Source organism: Papio anubis, chromosome 10 (assembly GCF_008728515.1).
Source record: "Papio anubis isolate 15944 chromosome 10, Panubis1.0, whole genome shotgun sequence".
Classification (NCBI taxonomy): Eukaryota; Metazoa; Chordata; class Mammalia; order Primates; family Cercopithecidae; genus Papio; species Papio anubis.
Window position 1 is genome coordinate 83,922,304 of NC_044985.1, and position 20,461 is coordinate 83,942,764.

Sequence of the window (20,461 nt, forward strand, 5' to 3'; positions counted from 1 at the left end):
AGGTGGTAAGTCAAACTTACCCTCATATCTCAATGTATCTCACCCTCCTTATGTTGAATAATTTTATAGACCTTTCCCTGAGACTGATCAGGAAGAGGATATGAAATCTGGGGCAAGGGGCCCAGATTTTACCCAGCCAAGGGTGAAAAAGGACCAGAAGGAAGTTACCTTCACATTTTGCTTAAGTCCCATCCTCCCTGTGGTTTGCATTTGTGAAAATGTTCATCTGAGATTATAGGTATAGCATGAAGCCTTGGAAAAAAGGCATGTTTACATCCTCTGCCAGGATAGCATAACAATTAACAAAGCAGGTTTTGAATCTCTGAATAGCACTGCCATCAAAATAAATTTTTGTTTCTATTCTTTGCTGATAGATTACAAATAAAGAAAGCCACTAAAATATCCTGAAAAAGAAGATTTATATATGAATTGGACACCAGGGGCAGATTTTTCACACTTATTTTGTTGGAGCCATTCTTTCCTTAGCTGTGGGTGTTTGGGAAGTTCTTTTGTTGTAGCTTTGTTGCTTACAAGAGGGAAAAAGCTTTAGTATACTAAGGTAAGAATGATTTTGATTGGAGGCAATATTGTTCTCAGTGTGGGCTGACTTTCATGTATTGTAGTGATTACCAGTACATAGCCGAGAAAACCCATTTGTTGAAGTGCTGTAAACAGCAGATAGTCTGATCTCAAATACTGCCCTGATCGACAAGTGTTTATTGTAGGAATGTGGTCCGTCCTATAATCTTTTAAGGGAAAAGGGGAAGATGTTATGCCAGTCACTGTGACTGCAAATGTCCTGATCTGGCAGGTCTTTTTCCTTTCTCGTTAAATAACGAGAAATCTGTGGAATCTGAATGGTGGATTCAGTACATGCACTGAGCTTCCAGTGACTCGCTCAGCTCTTGATGCAATTGATCACTCCACTGTAATTCCATACCCTCGATTTTAGTGCCATATCAAAATCATGAACACTCAAGGAGACTATGTAAATCTACTTCCTCAAAAATTAGAAATGATGGCACTAAAGATGTTATTTAATGCTGGTTTGTGACACTGAATATATAAACTCATTCATTGTTCTGGTACTCCCTGAACAAGAACTGTTTCGGTTGCAGTGGATGATATCAACTAAGGTTTCCATGGCAACGCTAATTTATAATTTCCAAACTTTTGTAGAATTTCACCTTCTGGACTCTCCTAGATTGCATTTAAATTTACATTTTTCCCCCTCATTTATTAAGGTGAGGCATATTTAGATATTACTTACAGGTATGTACTAGGAGTATCTTCATGAAACTCACTGATAAGAAATTAGACGTGTAGAAAGCAGGCATTGGAAACAGAAAATGGATACTGTGGTCTAACATCCCACCAAATGCAGGAATTCTTTCCACATTATCCCAGTTGCCATTTGAACCAGCCAGGAATGAGGAGTTTGGTCAACATTTTATGATGCCAAGTAATGCTAATGACAGTAGTCTGCAATGCTCCTGGACCTTAAGTCCCTTTCAATTTGGACTTCGTGTTATTTGTGATTGGACCAATACTTCATCAAGCACAGGTGGACACAGATATTTGTAAAACCTCTTCCCAGTGGTGCACTGAAGCCTGCCTCCCTGCAGTTTCCCTATTGGTCTTCCATCCGCCCTTTGGATGCCACAGAAGAAATATGCACCTTCTCTGTGGTCGCTCTTCAAATATTTGACCATAGCTATTGTATCTCCTCCTCGAAGTCTTCTCCTTTCAGGGCTATGCAGTTCTAGTTCTCTTAACTGATAGTTCTCATCCTGTTAACATTCCTCTGGGCACCCACCACTCTGTCAATGCCATCTTAAAAATGAGGCATCTGGCCAGATGTTGTGGCTCACACCTGTAATCCCAACACTTTGAAGGCCGAGGTGGGGCTATCACTTGAAGTCAGGAGTTTGAGACCAGCCTGGCCAATATGGCAAAACCCCATCTCTACTAAAAATACAAAAATTAGCTGAGCGTGGTGGCGCATGCCTGTAGTCCCAGCTACTCAGGAGGCTGAGGCAGGAAAATCACTTGAACCCTGAAGGTGGAGGTTGCAGTGAGCCAAGATTGCACCACTGCACTCCAGCACTCTGGCTTAGACGACAGAGCAAGACCCATCTCAAAACAAAACAAAACAAAACAAAACAAAAAAACAAGAGGCATCTTGAATGCAACAGCCTACTCCTGACTGAGTACTCTGAATGGTAGAAAACACTAGGCTGCTATTCACTCCCTTGATCAGGGCACCCTTCTTTTATTAATCTAGTCAAATACTGTGTGGGCCTCACTTGTAAATCGGGAGCAGCACATTGTTCATATACGAAGCTAAAGAAACCTTCCAAGCTTTTTTTCTTAACAACTACTACAAAGCCAGGTCTCCTTTGTTCTTTACTTGAGCAGTGAATCATGTGTGCCTACTTAGAGGACTTTACATACATTTATCCTACATTTTGTCTCTTTTTGTCAAATTATTTTTCCTCTTTATCAAGACGGCTTTGAATTCTAAAATTTTTAAATTCAATATATTAGTGATGTTAGACTTTTACATATTTGTCAATTGCACACTTGGAAATGTTACTTTGTCATTGATATTTGACCAAGATAGGCCAAAGGCAGAGCCCTGTGACATTCTGCAAGAGAATTATTAACATCAGTATGTGAATTTTTTTTTTTTTTTTTTTAACTAGCTTGACAGTCTTTCACTTATGTTTACTTTCTTGTCCAAGAGCATAGAGTCAGGGAAAGTCTTAGTCAAATGCCTTAGTAATGAAATCATTATTGGTCCACTTATTGCCACTCAGTAGAACCCCTATGATAAAGAATAAGATTCATGAGAGTAATTTTTAGATTGCATTAATTTTTCTTTTGAAAAATTTCTGGGAAAAGCATGTAAATCACCTTATTTTTAATGTATCTAAGAGAAAATAATTTTGTAAAATGAAATCAAACTTCACCTATCATTTCAACTCATATGAACTTGTTTGGTTCAAAGGAATTGCTATGTAATACATCATTCTATTCTCTTTACAGAATCATTACTCTTAAAAAGAATTGGTGGGGTGATAGGAAATTACTCCATAGGTGTCACTCCAACACATCATGATATTCTCACCTCCTGGGACAGAGAGTCATCAGGCTGAGGCATGTCCAAACAGCATGCCAGCCTGTGTAGATGGCTCCATGACAGTATCACTGACGTGACCATGACAGAGAGAGCTCTGACGGCATTGTGTCACTAATGGATGTGTTTTCACTAAGCTGAAAATTCTGTTATTTGAAAAGAGGTTTATTTTTCCTCCCACACAAATTCTTTGACTCTCATATTAATGTCAAATATCTGTCAAGTAACACATATGGTGCTTTCTGTGCTGTATTTTATTGTACTCATGTACAAAATAGTTTTTTAAAAAACATGTTGTCTGCCTTGGACTAGATGGAAAAAAAGCAATTTAAAAGAATAGTATTCTTAAGAAACACAAATCTATAATATATCAAGGAATAAATGATTGCTCCATAAAAATACTAGTGTTTGTGTCATACTTTATATTTTTCAAAGTACTTTCATGCACCTTCTTTTGAAAAAAAAATCTGATGTTAAAAATAATACGTACTCTTTGGATGTGGAAACTACGGAAATGGATAAAAAATTAATTACAAGTCAACTAAAATTTCACCTCTGAGAGATTCTCACTGTTAGCATTTGGTGTTTCCCTTTCAGATGTGCATTTGTGTGAGGTTTTGAGTGTATGTGCATGTGTATATTTGTGTGTTTTAAACTAGCTCTTGGTGGACCCAGGAGGTTTGTACTGAAAAATCAGCATGACATAGTCAGTAAAGAGCTTTGGAATCAGGCACTTGGAGATTTCAACCCTGGGTATACAACTTATGTAGTGACTATGAATTCCTTAAACTCTCTAAACCTTAATTTCTACTTCTATAAAATGGGGATAATACTATATACCTAGTAAGTTTATTGTAAAAATGAATAAGATAATACAAATAAAGTACATAGTAGGGTTCTTGGCCCATAGCATATGCTCAGCAAATGTGAACTATTTTTATTATGCAGGTTTTCTTTTCTGCTTTCTTCACTTAAATTCTGGAGTAAAAATTTCCTTGTCATAAAATATTATTTGAAAAGTATTTAGAATGATTGCATAAATTTCAGTATATGAATATACTTTAATGTTATTCTATGGATAAACAATTCTTAATTCACTGTGATCACAAAGAACACCACAGCTAATATCCTTTACATTATGTTTTGTGAATAGACAACAAATTCAAAATGAATTACTAATCACATTTTATGAAGAGGCAGAAAAAAACTGACAATTCTTTAGTGTCTATTAATGTTCCAGGTTATATGCTATGTTCTTTACAACAAAATTCTCTTTTAACTTTCACAACCCCTTTGAGGTAAGTCTGTTACGCCCATTTTTCAGATGACAGAGCTCTGAGGGAAGATAAGTCGTTCGCTCAAGGTCACAGAGAGATAGGGATGGTAGAGATGGTGTTTGAAGCCAGCGTCAGATTTCAAAGCTTACACTTTTTCCATTCTGGCATGTAGTTCATGCCTATCTTTTTGAGGCTTGCAGAATGAATAGTTAGCCTTGTGCCTTCTACAAAATGTCACTTGGTGCCACATGAAAGATAGGATACTTGGCTGGAATGCTTGACTTACTCAATATAGTACCTCTTGCATGTGTGTATTCTTCTATGTGTTGGAATCAAGTCTCATTAAAATAAGGTGTTAACTAAAGGAAATGAAGCATTGATATGATTATTTGATGAAAGGAAACCTCAAGGAAGAAAATATTTATTGAGCTGATAATATAAAACTCTTCTTTGTTTTAGTTGTACGGACTAAGCCAGAATCACTTATCTCCCTAGGAATCTGGGTATTTCACGTAAGTCAGTTTAGGAATTAAGCAGTAACAACGCCAAAGTAAATTGATGCTGTCAAAGGAATTGTACATTTCATTACTTGTATATTAGGGGTTGAATGGAAAAAATACCTCTTTAGCCTTAGCTGTAAGCTGATACATCAGGAAAGAGCTGTAATAATTGCTATAGGTATAAGTATAGATATATGAGAGATGAAGTATACTAGGATAAGCCCCCAAAGAATTATTTGGTGAACTGACAAGTTGTCTTTAAAAAGTCAGCCATTCGGAACATTTCTCTTGGCAGCTCTCAAATCTGACTTACAGTGTGTACTGTGGCAGCCAATTTTGTAGGAAAAATGCATAATTAATGTGAAGATCAAGGTACAGGTATTGCCAGTCAGTACCTAACACACAGTTTCTTAGAACAAAGGAGCAATTGAAGTTGTCTTTTAATAGGGTAATCCTGGTTTGTCATTTTGTGGGTTTCAATTCTTAGTAAAAATGGGGGGAAAAAACCCAGCTCTAGGAGTAATATTTCATATCTGAGAGGTACTTTGTTGCAGAGTTTATAACCAACTGTTGTCTAGTCAAGAAAGCTATCTTTGATTTTTGAGATCTTGAATTTTTACTGCCTTTGAGCTTGCTCATTTTTGTCTTAGGATTATTCTGATTTTCCTTCAGTCATTTTAGTTTCTGCAAGAGAGAAACAGTGTTACTCATGGCCCCAAGGCCAAAAAGCCTTCCAATCTCGACAGAACATGACCACCAACTTGGCATGTTGGTACTAGCAAGTTAAATTTGAGCTCACTATGCAACTAGTGAATAGTTAGAACTGTGAACAGAAAATTAGCTATGGGATCTGCAGGTTGGATTTACAGCATGGCTCCGTTGTGTGGTAGCTGTCTACCCCTGGGCAAACAACTTTCCTATCCCTGAGTGTCCTCAGCTCTCAAATGGAGATAATGACTACTACATAGTCAGAGCTCATTTGGAGGGTCAGATGTATTGAGCAAACCATTGGTTCACCCACAAGTTTGCTTATGATTTGTTTCTAAGTTATTAATTAATGGCTACAGGTCATCCCCCTCAAACATGAGCCAATTTACTATTTAAAATATTTTCAAATGAAGCATGGAAATATTTGTAAGATATATGTAGAAATATATGACTCCTGGGGCTAACCTCTCTAGACCCTTCTAACTCTTTGCTTAGACTTTATCCAGTAATAATGGGACAGACCCTTTTTCTGCCCTGGAAACCCCTGGTGCCTAGCTTAGAGTCTCTCAGAGTTTGGATGCTCACACTCAAGTCATTTTCCTCTAATGAGAGAGGGGGGCCTTTTGACTTCAATAGGTGGTTCCTTTGATCACAGTGAAGACCTTTTTAGTAATAGGCATTTAGATCTATTGTGTTGTTCTAAAATAGAAACAAAACTGGTATTCGATGCATAGTTTACCCTTCAATAAGAAAGGCTCAAAGAAAAAGAATATAAGGTAGAAAAAATATTTCAGAAGATTACATTACAGAAAATTATAGGCAACTCTTTTATTATTAAAGTAATCCCAGTGCTGGAGGGGAGAAGGAAAGGGAAGGGAAATTTGGGAACTTTGACACTGGGTGGTGTCCGTGCAAAGCTTTTTGGAGGTCTCTCTTGGTTTTTCCTCCCAGTGCTGGTGATGAAGTGAAGGGCCAGAAACTGCTTCTGGGTCTGACTGCAAGAGAGTAAATCCCAACCCTGGGGCTGCTCTGACTCCCTTTTCCTAGTCTGCTGTGTTCTGACCTGCCTGGCTTTTATGGCCTCCCAGTCATGGTGAATCGCCCTTTATCTTAGTCCCTTAGGACAACAGGATTTGCTCATTGACCACCCTTGCTTGTACTGTACTGTAGGACCTTGAAGGTGTTTCAGGCAATTAATGATTGAAATGTCTCTGTGGAGTTCCTGAGGGATGGAAGTGTATGAGCTAAGTGCTGGACATTTTAGACAAGCCTCTATGACTGCTTAGCAGTAGGGAGCCCACCCAAGGCCCACTGGTCCCAGGATTCTCTGAGCATGCCAGGTGGTGAGGGTCAACCTGCTTGCTATTCTTATTTGGAATCAATTTCTAAATTTTATTTCTCCTTCGACACAGGAAACTATTCTTAATTTCCCTTCTTTGCTTTGGTACCAAAGCTTTCATTGAGTTCATCAGCTATTTCCTGAGTGTCTCCTCTGTACCAGGCACTGTGAGAGGATCAAAGGGGAATCAGGTCTTGAAAGGAAAGAATGTGCATGCCTTAGGTAAGAAGCAAGATGTGTCTCCAGAGTTGAGAGAAGGGAGAGCTGAAGACGCAATTAATTTTTTTCTGTTGTACTTTCTATACAATAAATTGTACTACATAAAAATCTATACTAATATCCATTTATGTGGCAAATTCCATTATAATGAAAATCTCTGTTATCTAGCAACTTAGGCAAGTATCAGTAGAACACAATTCCAATACAGCAGAAGACTTTAGAGAGTCCCTTGGAGTGAGCTGAAATGGGATTTGACCTATATATTAAGCTTTTCATGGTTTTGATATTTTTCATTTCCATGTGTCAACAAATACCTGACTTGATATTAAAGCCAGTTAAATCAATATTTCTTGCTGTAGTCAAGGTACAGCAACATATATCCAAGGGCAGCATCTCCCCAACAGCCATATTTTGTTGCTATATATTTTATCATAAACCTAACTGATTGAACTACCTTCAAAGGAAAAGGATGAAAACATCAACATAGCTACCATAAAAAAGAAAGAAAAGCCAGAGAATCTGTAATCTTGTACCTTATCCCTCATTTAAGCAATTCCATAATTTATTTTGCTTTCTTAATCATAAGGAATGACAACATGGAAAATATTTTTTATTGTGATAGCTGTGGTTTCTTTCTGTATCCTCAAATAGAGCTGCTTTAATCCTTCTCCCAAATTCTGTCCCATTCAAAGGATTTCTGAGCACGTACATGTGAGCAAAGTGGCAGGTACAGCTGAACCCAAGAGTCTTGGATGTAGGAATCTTTTTATTTGTTTATTTTTTTAGACAGAGTCTCACTCTGTTACCCAGGCTGGAGTGCAGTGGTGCCATCTTGGCTCACCGCAACCTCTGCCTCCTGTGTTCAAGTAATTCTCCTGCCTCAGCCTCCCAAGTAGTTGGGACTATAGGTGCACACCACCATGCCTGGCTAATTTTTGTATTTTTAGTAGAGATGGAGCTTCACCATGTTGGCTAGGCTGGTCTTGAACTCCTGGCCTCAAATGATCTGCCTGCCTTAGCCTCCCAAAGTGCTGGGATTTCAGGCGTGAGCCACTGCCCCTGGCCGGCCTGTAGGAATCTAATAATCAAATAATGGGAAGGAGAGTGGAGTAGAATTGCATTTCTATTTACTCTTTCTCTGAAGTTTTAACTATTTGATGATTTCTGGAAGTCACCTATTACAAACTCAATATTTCTATTAACAAATAGTCTGATGCATCAGTTTATAAACACCAACACATTTATTTACTATGTGTTATCAGAAAAGCCTCACCTATCTTCCGTGTGTTCGTTGTCTAGGTGAGTACTTACCATTTATTGGGCTTGTACTCTGTGCTAAGCACTTAAAATAATTCACCTCTCACAGGCAAAATGATGCTCAAGGCACATGCTATTGTTTAGATTTTCCAGATAAACGTGAGACTTCAGCTGCTAAGTAACTTATCAAAGGGTACTGAGGTAGAAAGGGTATAGTCTGAGGTTTGAACCCAAGTTTGTCTGATTCCAGAGCCTTTTCACGTTTTTTAGAGATGGGGTCTTGGGCTCTTCACAGATGCAATCATAGCGCATAATAGCCTTGAGCTCTGGACTAAAGCTATCCTCTTGCCTCAGCCTCCCAGGTAACTCCTTTTCACTTTTTAAAGGCTGTTTTCCATAATATATTCTGAGATTGAAAAAAAAAATTCAAATTGTTAGAGTAGTACATACTCACTATAGAAAGTTTAGAAAGCAGAGAAAATTATTAAAAAGAAGAAAAATTGCCTGTAATCCTTCACCCTAGGGATTATCACTACTGAAATTTCAGTCTTTTTTCTTTCTAGGCTTAAGAAAGCTATTTATCCAAATGAGCATTGTTCCTCAACGTTGTCCCCTTTGAGGTTTATGCATGTATTCCGACAATGTTGCCATTGCATAAAATAATTTTGGAATCCCTTTCAGAGCCAGTTTAGGAACGAGCTTTTCTCTAGACTCCCATGCATAGGTTACTTTGGTAGAAACATAGTAAAGACAGTATATCTGCTACTTGAAAACCTATCAAAATAATGCATGATATGTTTGACCATTCCTTTTTTTTTTTTTTTTTCCCAGAGATGGAGTCTTGCTCTGTCGCCCAGGCTGGAGTGCAATGGTATAATCTCGGCTCACTGCAATCTGCAGCCTCTGCCTCCCCAGTTCAAGCGATTCTCCTGCCTCAGCCTCCCAAGTAGCTGGTATTACAGGCGTGTGCCACCATGCCTGGCTAATTATTGTTTTTTTGTTTTTTTTTTTGAGTAGAGATGGGGTTTCGCCATGTTGGCCAGGCTGGTCATGAACTCCTGACCTCAGGTGATCCACCCGCCTCGGCCTCTCAGCGTGCTAGGATTGCAGGTGTGAGCCACCATGCCTGGCCCTGTTTGGCCATCCTGTGCCTTCTGAAATTGTATGCTGCAAATATTTAACCATCCTATTAAAAATGCCATCATTGAGCCAGGTGTGGTGACTCACACCTGTAATCCCACCACTTTGGGAGGCTGAGGCAGGCAGATTACTTGAGGTCAGGAGTTTGAGACCAGCCTGGCCAACATGGTGAAATCCCATCTCTACTAAAAATACAAAAATTAGCTGGGTGTGGTGATGTGCTCCTGTAATTCCAGCTACCTAAGAGGCTGAGGCAGGAAAATCACTTGAACCCAGGAGGCGGAGGTTGCAGTGCACCAAGATCGCACCATTGCACTCCAGCCTGGGTGACAGAGCGAGACTCCGTCTCAAAAAAAAAAAGTTATCATTGCCCTCTCTTGAGTCGTAAATATCTTGTGCTGACTTCTATTGTAGCGGGGGATGGAATGTACCAAAATGCTGCTTCCTTCCATGTCAAAGATTGATGGATATTTTGGGGAATGTCTAAAAGTCTTTATTAAAAATTTAATCCATAAATGTTTAATATCTCATTTGACAACTCATGTTATTTATTACTTTGTCAACACAACAACGTTTGCCTTTTGTGGGGCATAAAGAAAATTAGAAAATTGTTTTTGTCAAAAGTGTGAAAAGTGTATTTTAAAATCAATTCCTTTTTTAATGGAAGTATTACACTTACTAAATTATTACCCTCCGAGGAGTTTTTGTGAAAGCAAATGTATCTAGGTGAGATGAACTGATCTTTATATAAAGTCAGTTGCATTTGTGTAGAAGTAAATGTTTCCCATAGAAGCAGGCACTCACACACACAAGATTGCTATCAAAATAGCCATTGGTATACTTTATTGAAGTCAAGAAAGTCAATTAATTAAGTACCAGCTGAGTTCTTGTTACCTTGGTTTATTGCATACAACACTACTAACTTTTAGAAAACAAATCTAACTTCTACCCAAGCATCGCATTGGTTGTCTTGTTTCTGCCTTATTTTTCACAGACATTCTTACCCTCCCCATTTGCTTAGCGTGACACCCCACCCCTTCCCAGACTGCTGGGCACTTGGAACACGCGCATCCTGGATGTTAGACTGGTGCAGATTGGGACAGACCAAATGTGTGCAGTTGTCCTCAGGGCTGCATTCTTCCCTTGTCTTCTGGTTGCTAAGATTTCAAAGGATGAGAATTCTCCATGCTTATAGAGGTCATTACAAAGTGTAGGCTGTGTCCTGTGTTATATCTTTGGCACTATTCATGGTGCCTAACACTGTGTTCAGTCAATGTTTGTTGGCTAAATAAAGGGTTATATTTTTTCAAAACTGGACTGGTAGGGAGAAAAAGTCCAAAAGAAAGTCAAAGTTGTAAAGTAGAATCTCAGGGCTTAAAGCCTTTAGGTCAATCCTCTCATTTAAAGATGAAGCCCAGAGAGGTCAGCTGGCTTGGAGAAGGTCACCCAGAGAGTTGGTGCCAGAGCCAGGAACAGCATCCCATGTCCTGAGGCCCCGTCCCCTTCTTTCTAGCGCCTCCCTCGCAGTTGTTCTCCAGTCATTTTGTGGAGGTCAATCTTCTGCGTCTGGTAGGACCAGTTAGCAGAGCATTTGAATCCCCACACCGTGCTCAGCAGAGTGTTAGAGACATAGGCACTCTTAAGAAACACGTGAAGTGGTGGGTGACCACGTGAGTGAGTGAGTGGTTGACTTACGACCTTAGCACCCATCTTTCCGCCTGAGTGGTCACTGGTTGAATGGTGAGTTCTTTGGGATTGTGTGTACTTTATAGGATATCTTTGGGAGAGGAGAGGATTATAACAAGAAGAACAATAGCTAACATTAAATTGGACAAAATATTTTGGTGAATAGTCCAGGCTCTGGAACTTGATTTCCAGTTACATTTTCATGAGACAGATGATTTGACCTCTCTGGTGCCTCATTTTCTGACACCTGTAAAGTGCCAGTGATACCAGGGCCTACCTCAGAGTATTGAAGAGTTAGCCTGTGTGAAGCCCTAGAACAATGCTAGACACTTCCTAAGCAGGCAATAAATGTTAGCTATTGTTGGTGTTACTGAAATGTCACTATTATATGCTAGGCAGTCTGCTAAATGCATTGCATATGTTATATATCATCCAGTCCACAACTTTGTGAGGAAGGTACTATTATTATCCCCATCTTACAGTTGAATAAACTGAGGCACAGAGAGGTTACTCCACCTACCCAGAGTCACATAGCTATTAAGTCATGGGTGAGTAGGAATTCCCTGTCTGCTTGACTCCAGATCCTGTGCTTGGGTTTTGAGTATGATGGGAAATGGGTGGTGGGGCTACTAATTTGAGACCTGCCTGACTTCCCAAATTTCCATCTTTCCTAGAGCACTTCAGAACCCAGGCTGCTTTCAGGAACATCGCTGTGGATTCCCAGGTGAGTAGAGATGGCCCTTCCCTCTCTGTGACCTCCTATTGCTGCCATGGCCAGCTGTCCCTACACCTGCAGCTGATTCCTGGGAGCCTTGTCACAGCCTTTGGCAGCCTCTGCTGCCTCTCAGGGCTCAACACCAGAGTTCTCTTTTAGAGTGTGTTGACTGAAGTTACTCCTGATAGGGCAGTGAGGTCTGGTGGATGTAAGTTAGACCCCACCCACATCCCCCTTCCCCACCTGCCTTGCCACGTCTGTGGATCTTTAGAGTAGTTTCATGCATATTAAATACTTTGAAGGACCACAAAAAAATAGGGCTTTTAAAGACATTCTTGTGATTTAGAGAGTGGTGGGCTCTGGAGCCAGACTGCCTGGCTTTCAGTCCTCACAGTGATAGCCACTTTTGCTCTTGTTGTCCTTCTTGTTGAAGAATGAGCTCCTGTGATTGCAGAAGTCTGATTTGGAATTGACAGTGCTCAGTCTGCATTGAGTGGGAGTAGGACGCAGACTCATGAGACAGACAGCCTGGCTCTGTGTCCTGCCTCTGCTGCCTAATAATCGTGCATTCTTCGCATGTCACTTACTTTTCTGAGCCTCAGTTTCCTCTTCTCTAAGATGAGGATAATTATACCTATCTTGCAGAATTGTCAAGATGTTTTCAAGCTCATGTATGCAAGGCAAACTTACACAAAATTGATATTCAATAAAACGGTAACTGTTATTGTTAATCAGTATTGGTATTTGAATAGGGATATCAAAAGTATTTGCTGAACAGAAAGCATGTTGTTTTAGGTCCATATTTTCCCTGAAAGTATTTTTATTATTATCATTTTTAAAATTTTTCCTTCCAGTGGTCTTATTTAAATTAATTTACTTAACAAGCCATATATTCCTTGTGGGAAAATCATCCTTGGTCCAGACCCTGTTAAATGATCATAAATTCCAAATTGAAATAGTCCAAATTAATGAGGTCTTATTGCTTCTTGGATATTTCCATTAATGTTTAATATAAACTTGATTCTTTTTCCATAAATGGAAAACTTTAGTGGTAAGATGATTGTAACTTTTTGAAAAGAGCCATAAATATTAGTGGGAGTTGGTTGTTTTCCATGAATAGAATTGAATATTTTGCTTCCTCATATTTGAATCACAATGAAAGCACTTTCAGTTGTTCAAAGAGAATTAATATAGAAACAACTGGTTGATTTTCTGTCTCTCTGTCTCCATACACATGTCTGCATGCACAGGCGCACACACTACTTAGTTTTCCTTTGGTTAGGCAGCTGAAGAGTTACTATGTAAATCCTGGCAGCCTTCTACCCATCAGACAAGCAAGGGCACAATCAATTCCTGTTTTCTTGAAACATATACCAAATAATCAGAAACTCTGATTATTCTGCTGGAAGGCAACAGCTTGATGGAAAGATGTACCAATTGAAAACAATTCTGATCATATTTTTGTCAGGAGAATGAGATGCCTCCAGCTGCCTGTCACTAATCATATTAGAGGTGGAAAGCAGGAATGTTTTACCCTGCAAAAGATTACTCTAATCATGTGTTGGAACACTACTTGTACTGGCTGCTTATCCCAGAACAGTGACATTAGACATCCTGTAACTGGTCCTGCCAGTTGGTAGTAGTCTAAACCATATGCCACATGAGCACACTTTAGGAATTTTCTAATTACAGCTCAAAGGCTTTACTTTTATCTTTTCATGCTTGTACTGCAGACATCACTGATTGAAAATGATTTATCCCTCAGCATAATCCTATTGCCAGCAGTTATGAAAGACTAGGAAGATGGTAAATGAAGCCCACAATAACTGAAGAGGTGTCCGAATTCAATTAGGAAGAGGCCTGTCCCATGTGGACACATAAGTCATATAAATCCATTTTAATTGTGAACTGTGATACTTATCTGGTCATGTTTATTTTGGATGCAAGTGCCAAAGCTGGATTTAGACCAGAATTCCACATCTTCAAGTTCTAATGACTAATTTGGGTATCCACCGAATCCCTTAATTCATTTCTTAATTTGTTCTCCCAGAATTAGAGAGTTGCTTGGTTATAATCATTTTCACAAATTTCTCATAGATCGAAATAAATGTACAGAGATGTTTTTCCCCCTAGGATTCACACATTTTGCTCTGATCTTAAGTAACTATTCTTGTTGTTATCAAAATAACAATAACAATGCTGACAATAACAACAAAACTAACATTTTGCAAGGCAGTGTAGGGAATATAGATCGAGGCTCCAGGAGGAATAATTTTGAGTCCCAACTCAGCTACTTACAGCAGTGGGACCTTGATCAAGTTAGTCCTCCTCTCTGTGCCTCAGTTTCTTCTTGTAAAATGGGACAAATGAGAGTATTCACCTCATTGGGTTGTTTTGATGATTAAACAAGCCCGTATATGTAAAGTATAGGTAGGTTGAAATGTTGAAAGTGCTGGCACAATAAAAAGTGTTAGTTATTGTGTTGTTATTGGGAAGACAATTTTGGACCAGAGGCAGATTTTGCTTGTAGCACAGTATTGTCATCTAAGTATGTCCCATTTCTACAGTCCACTTGGAGAACACTTATGATGGTCTGAATTTTGAATTAATCTCTAGTTTGTGCTTGTACTCCTTAGTTTGGCTACAGAAATATCATTTTTTGGCTTTCCAGGCTTGATCAGTATTAACTTGGAAGCCTTTTGGTGCAAAATTGCTTTAAAATTTGAATGAACATTTTGTTCTCCGGTATGCACAATATTAGCCTTCATTAAGAGGAAAAATTTTATTATAATATGTAAAATGTGCGTGTGTGAGAGAGAGAGAGGGAGAGGGAAAGGGAGAGACAGAAAGGAAAGAGAGATTTGGAAGAATCAGCTTTAGTAAGTTCACTGGAAATTTTCAAGCTCTTTTTTTTTTTTTTTTTTGAGACAGGGTATCACTCTGTCACCTGGGTTGGAGCGCAGTGGCGCCAACACGGCTCACTAAAGTTCAACCTCCTGGGCTAACACAATTCTCTTGCCTGAGCCTCTGGTGTAGCTGGGACCACAGGTGCATGCCACCACAACTGGCTAATTTTTTTGTTTTTTATAGAGATGGGGGTGTCTCACTTTGTTGCCCAAGCTGGTCTCAAACTGCTGGGCTTAAGTGATCCTCCCACCCTGGCCTCCCACAGTGGTGGGATTACAGGTGTGAGCCACCATGCCTGGCCCAAACTATTTTTTAATACAGCAAAATGCATTTATTGTCATGGCTTAGATTTAGTGATTGTGTAGGAGTGAAAGTCTACTAAGAGATAAATCTAGTAATATAATGAACTTTCTTCATAGCTTCATAAGAGTTAATTACAATTTCTTAATTCATTGCCAAAAGAATGAATTGCTGGAATTCTTTAGGTTTTTTTTTTTTTTTAAACTAAGTTAACTGCCTGTGTGTGTCTGTGTGTGTGTGTATGTATATATCTATGTATTCTGGAGAAATATATACTTATATGCATCCAGAGACATGTGTAAAATATTCTGTATCAGTAGGAGAATAGATGAATAAATTGTGGTATAATTCTATGCTGCTAGACTACTATACCGCAGTAAAGAAATGAACTAGAGCTATACACAATAATGTATCCCACAGACATCATGTTGAAAGACAGAAGATATGGGGTGGGTTTGATAGTTCATGCCTGTAATACCAGCCCTTTGGGAGGCCAAGGCTGGGGGGTTGTTTGAGCCCAGGAGTTCAAGACCAGCCTGGGCAACATGGTGTGAATCCCTTTTCTACAAAAAATACAAAAAAAAAAACCTTAGCTGGGTGTGGTGGTGTGTGTCTGTAGCCCCAGCTATTCGGGAGGCTGAGGTGGGAGGATCAATTGAGCCCAGGAAGGGAAGGCTGCAGTGAGCCATGATCACACCACTGCACTCCAGTCTGGGTGACAGGGCAAGACGCTGTCTCAAAAAAAAAAAAAAAAAAAAGAGAGAGAGAGAGAGAAAAGACACACGATTACATAACAGTCTTATTAAAAAACAGACAAAACTAAACTCTTTTGCTAAGGTGTGTATATTCAAGTGACTGAAACATTAAAGAAAAGCAAGGAACTTATTACTGAAAGAATCAGATACCAAGATAGTGCTTACCTCTAAGAGAGGAAAGAGAAAGGACCCGGAGGGCTTCCAAGGGCGCTGACAATATTGTGTGCTTTGACGGGGCTGGTAGTGACGTGGGCAAAATAAATGAATTTTTAAATCTACTTTTCTGTTAATGAGTTATAGCAATAATTTTAAAAGTTTAGAAGATAAACAAAGCAACTATCTCTTTGGCCTGGCTTAGTTCACACCTTGTCCTGCCTGGTTTTAGGTCTAGAGATTTCTATGATTATAACTGGCTCTTAGAAGTAAATGACTGCATCATTGCATGGGAAAGTGGTCTCCAAAGTGAGATATGCACCCCAGGGAGCACTTGAGAAGATTAATTTGGGTGGGAAAAGAAATTGATTAGGACTTGCATTTACATTCATTTTGTTATCATGAAACATTATGGTAACTGATGGCAACTGTATTGACATTGGCACTGGCCTTGAGTCCACATATCTGGTCGTGAGGTATTGCCTGGGGCATAGGCGAGGTCTCCTGAGCAAAGAATGGGAGTGCCCAGCTCAGGGGCTTCCCAGTGGCTTCCCTACTGTCCCATCTGTTTTGGTTATATTGTGAAATATATTGTGCCGAGTTAACTGGATTTACAAATTCTATATTTTAGTTTTAACAAAACTTCACAAACTAGCAGAATTTTTAGAAGATTCTGGAAATAATTCTCGTAAGTTGAAGACAATTTTAATATTGCAAGCAAGAAAAGAATGGCAAAGCTTTGCATGAACTCTTTGTGAGCCACATTATGAGTTAATGACAGTGACCATTGAATCAAATCTGGCAAGAAGCTGGCCACCAAAATTTTGTGGTGTCTGGAAAACTAAGGTATTTATATTCACCGTGTTTAATCATGAACTTCGTCCTGTATGTATTGCCTTGAGATACTATGATTAGCAAATATTGTATCCATTCTGTCATCCTTTTCCCATGTTTTGTAAGGTATACAACATATTGATACAATAATACATGTATATGAATTGTAAAAAAAAAAAAAAAAGACACATACAAAACATGTGAATTGAAAATAACTTGGATACTACTGTCATGTAGTTCAAAGGCTACTTACTGCTCATAGCTAAAATGTGTGGAAGAGTCTGCATACCACAATCACAGGCAGGTCATCATACCATTGAAAGACCTTAATTTTTTTTCTCTTGTGAACCTATTAAAGTGTATTTGACTGTATCACAGCCATTTCTAAAAAAGATGTGTACTGCTGTTCCTCATACCAAATGTGTATCCGATACATAACACTTGTTCTACCAGGACTTAAGTAATTACTTATAATATTTCAAGGATGGAAATGATTCAAATGTTCATATGTCTGAAAAGCCGATGAATGACTCCCGAAACAAGTTAAACGATTCTTTCAGTATTGCCCCTGCAAGTTCTAAATGTTAGTATTGTCCCCTTTGGATCATTTATTTTAAAGCTGTGAAGAGTGTTGATTCCTTGTTTTTCAAGCACATATACATATGAAACAACTAAATTTCATATTGTTCATACTTAGTGAAATTTTCTTTCTCTTAAAAGAAAATGTCTTTCTTAGAGAAAGCAGACCGCTGAAGAGACAGATATGGTAATAACGATCATTAGTTTACTTAGCCTTGGTTTTCCACAGTGTTGAGTTATAATGTAATCCATAGTTCATCTTTTTAACCAGCTCTTAATACATTATCAACCCAGTGCCTCACACTGTTTACAAGGATGATTTATTATTCGTCAGATTTTAAGTACTAATCCATGAAATGTTAAACTTCTATTGGCAGCCACTGCAGGAAGGTTTGCAGGTGTCCTGACTAATGCTTTGAAAGACAAGCATTAGCAGTAAATCACAGCATACAAAATTTTTTAATAAAGTAATGGAAAGGATTTTGCATTTTGGGTCCTCTAAGCTTTGGTATTTGGAAGTTAGTTATGTGGGAAATTAAAGGGGTAAAACATTCTCGGGCTTTAACCCTTGAACTCTGGGCCAGCCATAGTCAATAGCAAAAGCATCTTTGTAGCTTTGTTCTCCTAACCCTGAGATTTCTTGGCTATGGGAACTGACAGAGTGCCAAGTATAGGCCTAATTGCATTCCTGGTTACTGAGAAAAAAAAATCTCAAAGGAATTTTCCTTTTCTTTCAAAGGGGTACCTGGGCATTTTCTGGGATAGCAAAATTGTTTATAAGATGTTTGCAAAACGTTCTGAAAAGAGAACTTGAAGAGGGCTCTGACAGCCAGTTGAAAGGCATGTGTGGCTTACCTAGAGCAGTGGAGAGTTAGGGAGATGCAATTTAAAACGTGAGAGAGATGTGACTTTGTCCTCTAAGAGCTCGCTTGCTCCCTGATGCACAAGCTGATGGCCTCTCTTCTTTTTCTTTCTCTATGTTCTGCTCAAAGATTTAGCAAGATATTACATAAGATATTCAACTAGCTCCATAATAGACTGCCAGCTGTCTAGGTTCTGCTGTGTTCACCAGTATTCCCTGTGCTGTGTCCACTGCCTAATACATAAGACATACTCAATTAGTTATTTGTTGAATGAACATATATACTCAGGTATTTTCTTCTATGATCTATGTATTGGTGATTAATTTATTGAACCAGATATACTCTGAAACAAATAAACTTTTTTTGTTGTTTTTTGAGATGGGGTCTCACTCAGTTGCTCAGGCTGGAGTATAGCAGTCCAATAATGGCTCACTGCAGCCTCAACCTCCTGGGCTCAGGTGAGCCTCCCACCTCAGCCTTCAGAGTAGCTGGGAATACAGGTGTGTGCCACCACTTCTGGCTAATTTTTGTATTTTTTGTAGAAACGGGGTTTCACCATGTTGCCGAGGCTGGTATTGAACTCCTGGGCTCAAGCAATCCACTCACCTCGGCCTCCCAAAGTATTAGGGTTGCAGGTGTGAGCCACCGTGCCCAGCCCCAGGTTAACTCTAATCAAGGAATCAGTAGCTAATTTTAGTAGATTGAGATCTTCTAATATATGGAGTTTATATTGTAGTGGGAGGGCCAGACAATGAGGAAACATGTAATCAAGTGAATAAACCCAATAGTTATAGTGAGTGATGAGAGCTGCAGAAAACCTGAATAAGGCAAGTGCTGTGATGTAGAGTAAGGGCTTGGAGAAACCAAAGCCTGGAACAACCTGAAAGCCCAGTGGTATAGAAGGAATTGGTACAACCTTCCCAAAGGCTTAATTTACTCCAGTAGTTAGCATGTACAATGAAAAGATTCATCTTATCACAGCTTTTCTTAATGAAAATAGTTGTGCTGAGTTCTTACCATACTAAGAATGTCAGTCTACTTTATAGAATTTTGTTTTTAACACATCAGTTGGTTAGCACCAGTGCGAAGGCCAAGGGGTTACCTCTCCACTTCACTTCCCTTCTTCTCCAAGCTGCACTTCTCTCTCAAAGCCAGGCAGCTGTCTCCCAAATGTGCACTGTCAGTCGCTTAGGAAACCAGATGACCAAAAGAGGGTGGATCAGCACAAATTTCTCATCAAAGCTGAAGGAAAGAAAGAGAAAGAACCTCAAAGCCAATGCCCTGCTGACTGTGGGTCAGAAGTGTTATCTTTGTATCTCAAGGACAGAAGGCTTAATAAAGATTTGGGTACAAAGTACACATCATCCTTCAGGCATGCTGAACGATGTCAGCCAGAAAGCTGTTCCTTAGGGTTTACAATTTCCCCTTTTTCCTAAATTAAAAAATGCTAATGTGAACTGTTGACTCTCAACAACACATGTTATTATTGTATATAGGGCAAAGAGTAAATAAGACATTTGCCTCATGAAATAACAGTTCATTTTAACTCAGCAAGCTGGAAGTAATTTTAGCTTTTTTTTTTTTCTTTTTTTAATGCTTCTATATGGAAGTAGGCCACAATCATTTTTATTCCACTATTCTTTATAACCCTATAGCGTGCTTCCTGTTTATGCTTTTAAGACCTGTTTTTAAAGACCCTTAAGGGATATCCTTTAATACATTCCTTTTGAAAATAATTATTCATCTATAGTACCCCCTTACAATGTCTGAAGGTTTGAAAATATGGGAACTTCTTAATGAGATGTGTTTAATGGTCTATGCAGAGTATTGAAATGTTTACACCTGGTTTAGTTAACATTAATTATATTTAATTGGTCATTCTGGAAAATAAGTAGATATTTTAGAATAGATTCAGTACCTAAAATCCACCATTTGCTTTTTATGTATAGTATCCATAGATAAATTCAGTGCATGTATTTATGGATTTAAAAACATGCTTGCAATAACATAAAGTCAGTTCTTAGGGACTTTTAGAAATAATACAAGGAACATGTCTTGTTGGGGCAAGCAGAAAACATCCATGTGGGCCA

The 20,461-nt window shown here is 38.8% G+C and overlaps 1 protein-coding gene across 10 annotated transcripts in view; it reads left to right on the plus strand.

Annotated features, from left to right (window-relative positions):
* The window catches only part of SPATS2L (spermatogenesis associated serine rich 2 like), a 179,031-nt gene that overhangs the window by 11,538 nt on the left and 147,032 nt on the right, over positions 1-20,461 (plus strand). For 9 of the 10 annotated variants that reach the window (XM_017946759.3, XM_017946755.3, XM_017946766.3 and 6 more), the window contains exon 2: positions 11,940-11,989. Coding sequence is in view for 2 of the 10 variants with exons in the window: in XM_017946754.3 (XP_017802243.1) it covers positions 11,940-11,989 (50 nt within the window). In the remaining 8 variants the exon portion in view is untranslated. Of the gene's footprint in view, positions 1-11,766; positions 11,772-11,939; positions 11,990-20,461 lie in introns of those variants that run through there. The other variant, XM_017946758.3, reaches the window with a different exon arrangement.